The sequence below is a fragment of the Trifolium pratense genome, linkage group LG7, assembly GCF_020283565.1.
Source record: "Trifolium pratense cultivar HEN17-A07 linkage group LG7, ARS_RC_1.1, whole genome shotgun sequence".
Classification (NCBI taxonomy): Eukaryota; Viridiplantae; Streptophyta; class Magnoliopsida; order Fabales; family Fabaceae; genus Trifolium; species Trifolium pratense.
In genome coordinates this window covers 55,121,902-55,134,775 of record NC_060065.1, presented here as the reverse complement: position 1 = coordinate 55,134,775, position 12,874 = coordinate 55,121,902, and the positions used below count along the sequence as shown (strand labels likewise).

The window sequence follows — 12,874 nt, the reverse complement described above, 5'->3', positions numbered from 1 at the left end:
CCAACGACCTTATTCACAGAATCCACATGGAGAAGATAGTTTTTATTAAACTCGGTTGAGTAGCTTAACGACTGACATCAGAATGATTGACATTTATCATAAATGATGGTTTTTCATCCGATATTTCGATAGTCATTATGGATTGATGATGTTGAGAACAAGATGGAGGATGGTTCCATCATAGCAACAAAAGTTACAACGATCTCTCTTATATTATTCTCTCATTTTATTTATCATTTTTCCTTTACTTTGATTTTTGTAAAACACACTAAAGTAAAGTTACAATGACTTTTTCGCCGTAAAGATAAAAAAATTCATTTATATATGACATGTTTGTTGATAATGTTATTTTTATTTTGTTATTGTATATGAACCGAGTTTCTACCGTCGTTAATGATAATTAATTTTTGTAAAAAAACCTATAAAAAAACACAAGATTGAACTCCTGACCACCTGCTGAAGCCGACCAAAACTCTTACCGATGAAATCAATTCATCGTTAGTTTTAGTTATGTTAACTTTAGTTCTAGCTAAACACACATTAACGTTAGCAATAATATTTATATTTATAAATTGATGTGCTTCATTATAAGAGATATGGGTCTCTCAAAAAAATAAAGGATATGTTTTGTCACCTAACACCAGAGAAAACCCCAATTTCAATTTTCAACATTCATTAGGTGAGCGAAGTGACATACAAAAATATAGTATTATTCCCCTTTTTGCTTTTGTAAACCTGAGCTTAGAAATTTAACATGTAGGAATCTGAAAGACAGCCTCACTACAAGGCACAAGCCAATGGACCTCATGGGCAGATGATTCTCATATAAGTACAAAACCAAATATGGAACAGGGGCCATGGGTGGGGGTATAGAGCCGTATGCGCGGTGGGGGTTACAGAGGACGTGCTCAATTTTTTTAAGCACACTCACAAAATACTAATTCTAAATTTTGCTTTTATGCGAGAGTGCCTAAGACTTGTGCCCGAAGTCTTGTAACCGTGGAAGAGTTGCTCCCTCGTCGGAATGTTAGTTTTATTATAATATCAGTCTACGAGATAGTCCATTTTTGCAAAAACAAAAAAAATGTGCTAAATATTCAAAATGTCCACTCAACAACCAAAAACATATTTGTGCAACAAATGTAAAATTTATAAATCTCAACTAACCAACCTGTTTGACAAGAAGATGAATTTCATATAATACATGGACATTGGACAAAAAATGGAGGGTTTGATTTAACTATATACATGCTTAATTATTCTTCTTTTTGTATAAAATTATAGGATCCAACATGATCAGTTTAATTAGAATAATATGTTGATGGAGAAGCAATTAGAAATAAATTGAAATGTCTTTGATTTATAGTTAAAAGATCAAAAGATCACCTGTTGAACAATTACCAATTGGTAAAACAAAACAAATGAAAGAATTAACTGCATTGTAACTCAACCTTCACCGTTCTAACATTACATAAATACTTCAAAAATTATCAATGGTTGCAAGGTGCTATTGCATTGCCAAAAAAGAACACCGTACCTACACCAAAACATTCTCTGCACCATTTTAAAAGCATTTCCTGTGTACAATTGAAGGACCAGATTCATCGTATTCGGCCTTCGCAATCCACATCTACATTCCCAAAAATAAGTGTCTCATCATTAGTATTCCAAATAAATCAAACATGTTAAAAAAAATGTTGTACGGCGTGCTGCACAGATGGTTTAATTTACCTGTTGAAAAGTGCTAAGAGAAGCTAAGATAGAGCCACCGATCCAGACACTGTATTTTCTCTCGGGTGGAGCGACCACCTTGATCTTCATGCTGCTTGGGGCCAACGCCGTAATTTCCTTGCTCATTCTGTCAGCAATACCAGGGAACATGGTTGAACCACCACTGAGTACTATGTTTCCATACAAGTCCTTTCTGATATCAACATCGCACTTCATGATCGAGTTGTATGTTGTCTCATGAATGCCAACAGCTTCCATTCCAATCATGGATGGCTGGAAAAGAACCTCAGGACAACGGAAACGCTCAGCACCAATGGTGATGACCTGTCCATCAGGAAGCTCGTAGCTCTTCTCAACGGCAGAGCTTGTTTTTGAAGTTTCAAGCTCTTGCTCATAATCAAGTGCAATATAAGCCAGTTTTTCCTTCATATCTCTTACAATTTCACGCTCGGCTGTGGTAGTGAAGGAATAACCACGCTCGGTAAGGATTTTCATAAAGGCTTCAGTGAGGTCGCGTCCTGCTAAATCAAGACGAAGGATAGCATGTGGAAGGGCATACCCTTCATAAATAGGCACAGTGTGGCTGACACCATCTCCAGAGTCCAGAACAATACCTGCACAAATTAATACAAAGTTTTCAATCAGAATTTAAGCATAAAATAGGCAGAGATAAAACCAACTTTTTAAAATTCGAGGCTTGAAATCCATTTTTTAGAATGTAAACTAGATGTGACACATTAGTTTTCTTAAACCGGAAAATGACTAACCAGTTGTACGGCCACTGGCATAGAGCGATAGAACGGCCTGGATGGCAACATACATAGCAGGCGTGTTGAATGTCTCAAACATAATTTGTGTCATTTTCTCACGATTAGCCTTCGGGTTGAGAGGTGCTTCGGTGAGCAAAACCGGGTGCTCCTCAGGGGCTACACGGAGTTCATTGTAGAAGGTATGATGCCAAATCTTCTCCATGTCATCCCAGTTATTCACAATACCATGCTCAATTGGATATTTTAGAGTCAATATACCACGCTTGGACTGAGCTTCATCCCCAACATATGCATCTTTTTGTCCCATGCCAACCATCACACCGGTGTGGCGTGGTCGACCAACAATGCTAGGAAACACAGCCCTTGGAGCATCATCTCCAGCAAATCCAGCCTAAACATTGCAAACCACAATGCAATAGTTTCACAGAAAATTAGTAAAAAGTGGAAGTTACCATACAAATAGAATCAATGTTATCAATCATAGATTGCAAAAAATAGCGGTTCATTCAAATTATGTTTAGCAATAGTGCTATAGCACTATAGCCGCTATTTAACAACATTTTGTGATAAATAGCATATCGCAGAACAATAACAATTGGATTTAATTAATATGCACTGATGGTGTAAAATAGTTTTACACTATCGGTCAATATCAACCATGTTTTCCGCCACATCACCCCACTTTCTTGATATGACATGGTAAAATGATGGTTGTTTATTGGACGATCGTGTAAAACTATTTTACGCTGTCGGTGCATATCAATTAAACTCATAACAATTTGTTCAAATTTTGCTAAGCTGCTATAACCACTATTTAACAACACATAAGAGAAATTGAAAAAGATACTCAGTCTGTTGGGATTGACTTATTTTTGAGTTTATGCAAAACAACTCATGCAAATAAATAAACTTTATCTATGATTATAAGTTTGTCAAGGTAGTTTATGAAAACATATAAATTAACATAAAACTTATTTATTTACATTTTCATAAGCTGAAAATTTTACCTTAACCATTCCTGTCCCATTATCACAAACGAGTGGTTGAATATCCTCCTCTGCCATTGTCTTCCAAAAGCTGCACAATTCAAAGAATTTTTTCTCATCATTTCTTTTAACAACTATTTCTACACCTCACTAATTATTTCTCTTACACTAATCTCTATTTACATCACCATAATAACATGTTATACATAATATTACATTATCATTAAAACTAATCAAAACAAAACAAAATGGATTAACAGAACAAACAAGAAGAATAATTAATGTTAAAAACCTGAAAAGAGATAATTGATTCTATGATCTCAGTTGCAAACGTTTGAAAGCAATATTTGTTTCTTAATAATGTAGGCCAAATGAAACCTCAAATTTTGACGGGTTTTCAGTTGATAAAATGAAAGTGATCAACAACGTTGTGAACAATGTTTCAACAACGTCCGATTCTATGAACGACATTCACGTTGTTCATCACGCGTGTCCTGTTGATCTGTGTGGCTCTGTTCCGTTGCTTTTTATAGTTTGTTTTGTTTGGCCCATTCTTAGAACTCACTACTTCTTTTTGCTCTCTACATTTGGACCCTTTTTTTCTTTCTTTCATTTTGGGCTATGTTATGTATACACCCCTTGCAAAATAAAAAAACTAAATTATTTAGAATAATATATCTAAATTTAGATGATTTATATTTAAAATGAGATATTATTAAGGAGTCAGGATCCGTTGACACCAACTAGTTTGACACCAAATGTTACACCTCTCAATAATGTTTTAACCGATATAAATTTTATAAAATCCACCGTTGGATTGAAAGTTTACATCATATAGATCATTTGTGTAAAATTTCAAATAAATCCAAAATCATTTGATATGTTATTGAGATACATCAAAATTAACGGTTTTTGTATTTTTTTAAATGCCGTTAATCTTTATGTGTCTCAATAGCATATCAAATGATTTTGGATTTGTCTGAAATTTTACACAAATGATCTATATGATGTAAACTTTCAATCCAACGGTGGATTTTATAAAATTTATATCGGTTAAAACGTTATTGAGAGGTGTAACATTTGGTGTCAAACTAGTTTGTGTCAACGGATCCTGACTCATTATTAAGATACCATTATGAATCATAAGTTGTGATCATCTAAGGATTTGATTTGTTTTTGTTTCGGTCTGGGTCAAGACCCATCTGTGAGCTAGATCAGATCATTCAAATTAGACTTAGCTGAACTGACAATACAATGGACATACCCTAAAAATATATATATAGAATATCATTTATGGGACCCGCCAGATTTTCCGCCTAGGCATCAACACCTGTCTTTAGAGCATGTGTCTAGGAGAAGTTCTAGGTTACCTATTCCTCTTATATAAACAAGTCTTATGGGCTAGGCCAGATATATCTTATCTAATCTAAACCTCTCACTTTCGATGTTTACAGACTTGATCGTCGGGCACCCCCTCCTTCACAAATATATACAACCTCCAACAATCCTAAACCAACAACCCAATAGTAAAACCTATCATCCAAATTTCAAGTCCGAACATACTAATCTGAAGACAAATTCCACCTTCCATTAAACTCGATTGAAGCGAAAACAAAATCCCCTGGCCCAAAGTCTTGCTGGACTAGAACAACTACCACCCTAGGGACATTGCAATATGTCCCACCTCTTATGCTTTGTCTATTGACAAAAGAAACAGCTATGGTAAACAACTAGTAAGGTTAGTCGTATAAGCAATATATTACCAAAAGAATATCTCCCAAGTGTTAATGAATGATTTAAGATATGTTATGCATGTAATCCAAAATTATGCAAAGAGTGAGCATTGTTTTATTAAAACACCTGCCGCGCTTTGAGCATAAGTGATGCTTTTTAGAAAGTGACTTTGGACAATATTTTAGATGCTTGTGATTGTCTTCTAACACTACTGAAACGAATTGCATCCTCAAAATACTACTTTTCATAGGATCCTTACTCTCATCGTTCATTATTCATAAGTGCTAAAACACCTTTGATATTTTTTAATACCGTAATATTTCATATGTTCTCAAATCTTAGCGGTCTAGAACTGACTCTCGAACCACTTGATGACAGAACTAACCCTCAAATTAGATTAGGCAGTCCAGTGAGCCAAATAATGGTCGTGAAAAAAAAAACTTAAATATAAGCAAAAATTGAATGCTTGCATTATTAATGACAAAGTATTATAAACACTGTATCAAAATACAATAAGTTTATAAACACTGCTCATGCAAAACAGACTCTGACCAATTAGTACCTCGACAAAATGATTATGTTTTTCATTATAGTCAACAGAGGTAAATATAAAAACAGAGATAATGGTTATTGCCTGTCACAAATTATAACCATTCTCACTTGTTATGTCACTCTTTTTTGACCTCATTATTTCTTCTTCTGTTTCTCTAATTACACACCTCTTGCCAATTATAGTGAAATAGTAGTATTAAGATTTAAGAACAAAGTATGGCTCAACAGGTACTTTTTTCTTTGTGACTACTCTATGTTAGTTTTTGGATTTTTCCTCTTGAATTTTCATTTGCATTAATGACCTTTTTCATATAATTGATTATTTGATGTTAGAATGAGGGGTGGCCACTGGGTTTACAGCCATTGAATGGGAGGAGGATTGGGGACAACTTTGGATCAATGTCATTCAACACCTTGCTTACTGGTTCTCCTACTTCTTCTACAAATTCTTCATCTGATTTAGACACAGAGGTTAGTAAAACTAAGATTAATTAACAAAATTTATGGGTAATAGTTTTTGGTTACTATGTTGGATTATACTACTCCATGTATTTGCTCTTTAAATTAAATTTTGTTATATTCTATTTCATTCTATTCTATTCCAATCTATTTTATTTCGTTTCACTTCATTCCATTATGTACTACTAATTCAAACTTGCCTAAAGACATGTTAAGTTTAAATTTTTACATGTGAAAGGTATTATTAGATATAAAAGTTCATCGACACTATTTGCATGCAACTAAAAAATCAGGAGGAAGGAAATAATATGTAGGGAGACTCACACTTGAGGAAGATATTGTTGGATTCAAGTGTGACCGATTAGTTTCACATCAAATATATGAATGAACTTAGTGTTAGATATAGATATATAAGAGGGGTTATAAGTATACTCAACATATAAGGATTTAGATAGAGATGTGGTGTACCGATGATCCTTGATCATTAGCATGTTGTTGCTCTTAGTGCTTCCTCCTGACTCCCCCAACAAGTGGTATCAGAGCCTTAGTTCACCTTGGTGACTAACTTCTATTTCTTACAAACATATCCCTAGTAGTCTAGTACACATTACAATCTGCATTCAGCTGCAATGTTAACTATTTAAAGTGTTGTGAAGTGCTTGAGAGATGTTTATTTATTGTAAAAAATTCTAATTGTCATTTAACATTAGAAGTGACTTTTACTATGGACTATGGAGGTTTTCTATCTTAAATTCTGGTATTTTGATTATGTTGCCTAATTTCTTAACAGTTGCTAATTTTTGTCTTTAATTCAGTCCACAGGGTCATTTTTCCTTGACAAGAGTACTACACTTGGGAGCCTAATGGGAGTCAATGGCAGTGTAGAGCTATCTAGAAAGTCAATAAGAGAAGCCAAATCAGAAATCTTCAAAACCAAGAAAGATCAGAACAAGTACTTCAATTTCAGTTCATGCTTATTCTGTCTATGTTCAAGGAACAAAGATCATGAACTTGATAACCAGAAAAACAATCCTCCATCTCTTGGTCAATTTCTTGCCATTGAAAGAAGAACTACTAATGGAATAAATAGAAGAAACCACCAAAGCAATCATGTTTTTTGCCCTGATGATGAGTTGATTGAAACCAATAATGCAGTATCAAATTCATTATTTGTGAATGGCACAATTGCTCCTCCTCTGTCTATAAGGCAGAGTGTATGATTAGATATGGTATCTAGAATTTCCTACTCTAGAATTATATTAGATATGGCATCTAATTAATATATAATAGTTAATCATGTTGTCATTTTTTATATTTAATTTTTTAATTTCAATTGAAATTTTAAATTATTTTTGTCAAAATTTAACCTTAGGAATAGTTATCTTGCTGAACAAGTTACATATATTTTGAATATTTTGCATTAAAAAAAAACAGAATGTTAGATCATATATTTGAGTAACAAACAAATCCTAAAATTTCTAATATATATCTTAATTATATCCTAACAATATTTTTCTAAGTATAAATATAAGATCTCCAAAAGAATTCTCAACAATTTAATCAATCACAATATTCTTTCCTCAAGTGTTTTCAACTCTCTCTGTTCATCTTTCTTCCTCTCAATTATTGTGAATTAAGTTTCAACAATGACAAGATCTTTCAGAAAGTCATCATGCAATGAAGAACAACAAGACCTTTCACTTCAATTTTCAACATTGGTTTTTCAAGAAAGAATTATCGTTCAAAAGGTCAATGAGAACGATAAGCCACAGGCGGTTGAATTGGGTGGTGCAGCTGCGGGAAAGAGCAAAACGATCGCATGGTCCTTCCCTGGCGATGAGGTAGAAGAAGAAGTACATAGTGTGAAGAACAAAATAATGTCTTTGAAGAAGTTGCAAAGGTGTCATAGCATGTAGTATTTTATTTTCTTTTTATGATTGACTGATTACTATCTGAGCAATCAAGGGATCCACTGTGTTCTGTTTTCCTATTTTAGTAACCATGCAATGCATACTTTGTAACATTTGATTTTAGAGTTCGATGAATTTGTAGAATTGCTTCTACTTTCCTTTACCTTAAAATCAGTTAGTTTTGAGTGTATTTTGTGTGTCGTTTGTTTTTAAATTAGATATGTTTCAACCAAAATATATTAGAGATTTTGTTTGTATTCAAAATAGAGTGAGATTTTATCTTATTTTTAAACAGATTTGTTTGTTTCAACTTTTAAGCCTTATATTTATATCTTGAGAGAACTATGTGAAATACGAAATATAAGAGAGAGAAGATTCAAGTAGGATTTGCCGTCAACACAAAAGCTAGGATTTGAGAGATAGAACAATGAGGGTTTGCTCTTGATATAATTATAGAATTGAGCAAAGGGTTGTTGAATCCACTTTGCAAACACTAAACCATTGAGTCCCTTGGCCACATGTAGGGATTCGAAAAAAGGATATGTAGAATTAAGATTGAACTGTATGTAACAAAACTTATTTATTTGGTGAACGGAAGGTTGCTCTCTTCCATAGATGTAGGTTATTGTTGGGTAAAAATATCTTTGTGTTCTTGTTCTAATTATTATTGTATTACTTGGTTATTGTTGCCGAATTTTACCCCACGATCGAATTTACAACAATGTGCATGGTATTTATTTTGAAGCCATGTTCATCCTTTAAGTGCATTTTTGTGTAGGAGAATAGGAGATCGGATTGACAAAATCAAGGTGCCTTAATTTTTTGAAGCTTTGAAGTGTAGCTTTTATCAAAATCACGACATAGTTCACCGTAATTCTTTCAAAATCACTGCGGATCCAAGCATACTTAAAAATCGCAGTGTAGTCACTCACTTTAAAAATAGGGATAAGATGTTGGAGAAAACAGTGTGAGAGGGAGGGTGCTAAAGTTGAATAAACTGGAAGAAAAATTCTACTTAAACTGATAAAGACAATTACTTCCAACACAAGTAATACAAAATATGCAACAATATATCTGTAACAAAATGAATGGAAAACACATCTTTTCATTAATGAAACTTGTATGTACATGATGTATTTATAGATTTATGATATCTCACACTAACTGACTGGTGTACTAGCAAGCATATATAAAATAAGAAAATAAAACTAACTTTGAAAATGGCTGCGCAGCCACACCATGCATATGTGGTCCATATCGTCGTCCATGTATATTAACTCAATTTGATTTTTGCATTTATCATAAATCAACTGATTAGTTAATGTTTAGCAAATAATCTCTTGCCACTAATCACATTAGATAAAAGTCGTTGGGGCTTGAGAGGCGGTAATTTACCTACCCTATGACGGATGGCAGCGGTTTGAGTCCGCTTATCTCCAACTCGTGAATTTTAATGATATATAAAACTATATGATAGCACTCATAGCTCAATTTTCCTATTCGGTAGTTTGGTTTAAGCTATGCTATGATTTATCATTTTTGGACGCTGATAAGATCCTTTCATCTAACAGCACCTTAGGTTGGCATAGGCTTCAAGTTAAGAGCGAGGTTCAAACGAGGAAAGGTTACCTAGGCACCCAGAGACAAGAAGAGCGTAATAAATGAGGAAATGTTCTAGGGAGTTGACAATAAGCATAGATTTGAGTATTTTCGAATAGGTCAACCTTTCGAACTGTTGTCACGAGTCATAAAACCTAAACTGTAACATGTTAGCAAGTATCATTTTAATTTCTGAAAAAAAATTGTGATAGTATTTTTTTTATCAATAAAAAAAGTGAATTGGATTACATGCGGTTGGACTGAATGCAGTCGGTAGTTCTGAGCTGTCTTATTAAAATAAGACAATTTAGATTTTAAGATCATTTTTTATTTTTGTTTAAAACAAAATTCTTAGATGAAATCTAAACCGTTCGATCAACATCAAACGATCTAAAATTTACTGACTGCACAGTTTTCAACAACCAAGAATACAAGTCCATATGGAAGGTATATAGTATTTGCTTACCGTACGTGACACGTTTATAACTTCTTATCGTATTCATGTTGTTGTGAATTCGGACCGAAAACCACACCAATAAAACCTTTGATGTGTGGGACAAATGAATTGAAGCAACTAAATCAAAATGAGTGAGAATAAGCAATAAATCAACAAAAGCTAGAACTACCAAAAGCAATAAAAGACACGAATAAATTGTTTACCTAGTTCAGTTATAACAACCTACTCTGGGGGAGAGAGCCACTATCCGTTCCACTATCAATGGAAAGCTTGATTACAAAGATTCAATACAAAAGTTGCAAGAATTTAGAGTTTTCCTAAATTCTACCCTTTTCCCGAATTTCTCCCCATTACCAAGAGATTCAATGTGAAAGTGTTTCCCAATGTGATGGATCAATCCCAACCCTAATGTTTCCCCAAGAGAAGTTCTCTTTCAAACCCTAGTCTTTTGTTGGCTTTATAAACCCTAAAAACACCTTGCAAATAACAGAAAATGTGACACATATATATTACTGTCTGTTTTTCCGCCCGGGGCGCCAAAACAGAAAGTAAAGCTTGATTACAAAGATTCAATACAAGAGTTGCAAGAATTTAGAGTTTTCCTAAATTCTACTCTTTTCCTGAATCTCTCCCCGTGACCAAGAGATTCAATGTGAAAGTGTTTTCCAAGGTGATGAATCAATCCCAACCCTAGTGTTTCCCCAAGAAAAGTTCTCTTTCAAACCCTAGTCTTTTGTTGGCTTTAGAAACCCTAAAAACACCTTGCAAATAACAGAAAACATGACACATATATATAACTGCGTGTTTTTCCGCCTGGGGCGCAGAAATTTCCGCCTGGGGCGCCAAAACAGAAAGTCATACCTGTTATGCAGAAATTTCCGCCTGAGGCGCCATTACTTCCGCCCGAGGCGCCAAACCAGTAACTTTTTTGTGTCTTCCTCGTTTTCAAGGTAATTTACAACACACGTGAATCTGCAACAACTTTGATTGGATCCAGATATGAAGATTACGAGATTCTGAAATATTTCTTCCAATTAATTTTTAAAAGAAAAACTATTTCCAATTTGATGTAGCTAGACTGTATGATTAAAAATGTGTATATTTCTATTTTTTATTAAATAAAAGTTTCGAACTTCAACTCTTATATATATAATATGATGTTTCTATCAATTGAATTAATCTCCTCTTTAAATTTAAATTAATTGTCTTTCAAGATTTTTGTCACACATTAAGAAAATTGATGACATTCTCATAAGTCATAAAAAATTTACAAAATAATTTTTTCTAAAAAAAAAGTACAATTTTTTTTAACAAGCTAAAATGAGATATATATTACCACAACAGCCTCCCCAGCACAAGACGTACCGAGATAGACTACAAAAGTTTACAAAGAATCAGAGGAACAAAATCATAAACAAATCATACAAAGCCCAAACAAAGCATAGGACTAGACCACCAGCTATGATAGTTAGAAGCTAACGTAATACTCGTCGACTTCAACCACCTAAAAGAGAAAAGCTTGATCTTGTCCGTCAAAATATGATACAAAATAATTTTATTAATTATCGATGTACTTTTCCCTATCATAAATATAAAATAAAACATGTTTCAAAAAAGATAAATGCAAAATAAAATATTTTGATAATAGTGCACATAAAACACATCTGAAAAATAAATAAATTATGGCGGATGGTAACATATGCCCTTAGTCCTAAGGGAACATAATAAATAATTTAATATAATTTTTTATTTTTTATTTTAATTATATACATATATATATAAGATAATTATACTTGAATGAAAAATAAATGGACAATAAATCATGCCGTTAACTCTTTTTGAATGACAAAACTAATCATCTTAAATATTACATCTAAAGATATATAAGACATCATATTGCTATAAGCAAAAAATATGCATTTAACTTTTCAAAAGTTAAATGTTGTATTTCTTAATGTATTAATTTTATTATTAAATTATTTAACATGTGCCTTTAAAATACATATTAGCAGCAAGATCTATAAATTAAAATCTACATTTAAAAGTAAAATACGTTAATTTTAAAATAATTTTTTTATATGTGCCCAAAAAAAATTAACTTTTTTATTGTTCTAAAACTGCGGAATTATTCTTTAAGATATTTTTGTACTTATCGAAAAAAAATGCTGCAACATGTCGGCAATAGTGATTATTCTTAATATCTTGTAAAGATCAACTCTAATATTTTATTATTAAATAAAAAATGCTAATATCTTGAAGAAAGAAAAAAAACTCACGGTCACACACTGTTGAGAGTTGGAACAAAGCCATCAAAGAAGAGGTCAAACGCGATTATTACATCTTAATCACAGCTTATGGAGAAATGACACCTATACTATTTTGGGCCATGTATGAAAGTGACATAACTTTGTTTCCTTCTTTTTCTACGATGTGTCTTTTTCTTGTTTCCATTCTTTGGTGCAAAAGAGCTTTTCAACAAAATCTCTTTGCCATTCATTTAATTAATTTTATACAAATAATTATTTTTTATCAACAACTTCTCAATATAAATTTTAAAAAATACAAAATATCTTCTTTATGGTACATTTTTACACGGTATGTATTAGACTAGTGGCCAATTGGCATCCAAAAATCATTATTCCAAAACACACAAGTTGATCAATTATGTAACAATTC

General features: G+C 32.8%; 2 protein-coding genes across 2 annotated transcripts; one reads left to right on the top strand and one right to left on the bottom strand.

The window, feature by feature from the left end:
- Positions 1 to 1,265: 1,265 nt before the first annotated feature.
- LOC123897414 (actin-like) lies at positions 1,266 to 4,069 on the bottom strand. The gene is made up of 5 exons (XM_045948040.1): positions 3,780 to 4,069; positions 3,509 to 3,578; positions 2,499 to 2,892; positions 1,732 to 2,345; positions 1,266 to 1,630 (listed from the first exon to the last, which is right to left on the bottom strand). Exons 2-5 carry the CDS (start codon positions 3,563 to 3,565, stop codon positions 1,565 to 1,567), a joined length of 1,131 nt encoding a protein of 376 aa, XP_045803996.1. The 5' UTR covers positions 3,566 to 3,578; positions 3,780 to 4,069; the 3' UTR covers positions 1,266 to 1,564.
- A 1,812-nt stretch (positions 4,070 to 5,881) lies between these two features.
- On the top strand, positions 5,882 to 7,529 carry LOC123898744 (uncharacterized protein At3g17950-like). Its single transcript, XM_045949758.1, has 3 exons — positions 5,882 to 6,001; positions 6,107 to 6,244; positions 7,048 to 7,529. The coding sequence occupies exons 1-3, from the start codon at positions 5,990 to 5,992 to the stop codon at positions 7,450 to 7,452; spliced, it is 555 nt and encodes a 184-aa protein (XP_045805714.1). The 5' UTR covers positions 5,882 to 5,989; the 3' UTR covers positions 7,453 to 7,529.
- The last annotated feature ends 5,345 nt before the right edge of the window (positions 7,530 to 12,874 follow it).

Excerpts from the sequence above, each read along its gene's own strand:
- LOC123897414 (XM_045948040.1), bottom strand. The coding sequence starts at position 3,565 with ATGGCAGAGGAGGATATTCAACCACTCGTTTGTGATAATGGGACAGGA. Across the intron at positions 2,346-2,498 it reads TGCCAGTGGCCGTACAACTG|GTATTGTTCTGGACTCTGGA; the intron begins GTTAGTCATTTT and ends TAATTTGTGCAG. Across the intron at positions 1,631-1,731 it reads CTCTTAGCACTTTTCAACAG|ATGTGGATTGCGAAGGCCGA; the intron begins GTAAATTAAACC and ends TTGGGAATGTAG.
- LOC123898744 (XM_045949758.1), top strand. Across the intron at positions 6,245-7,047 it reads CATCTGATTTAGACACAGAG|TCCACAGGGTCATTTTTCCT; the intron begins GTTAGTAAAACT and ends TCTTTAATTCAG.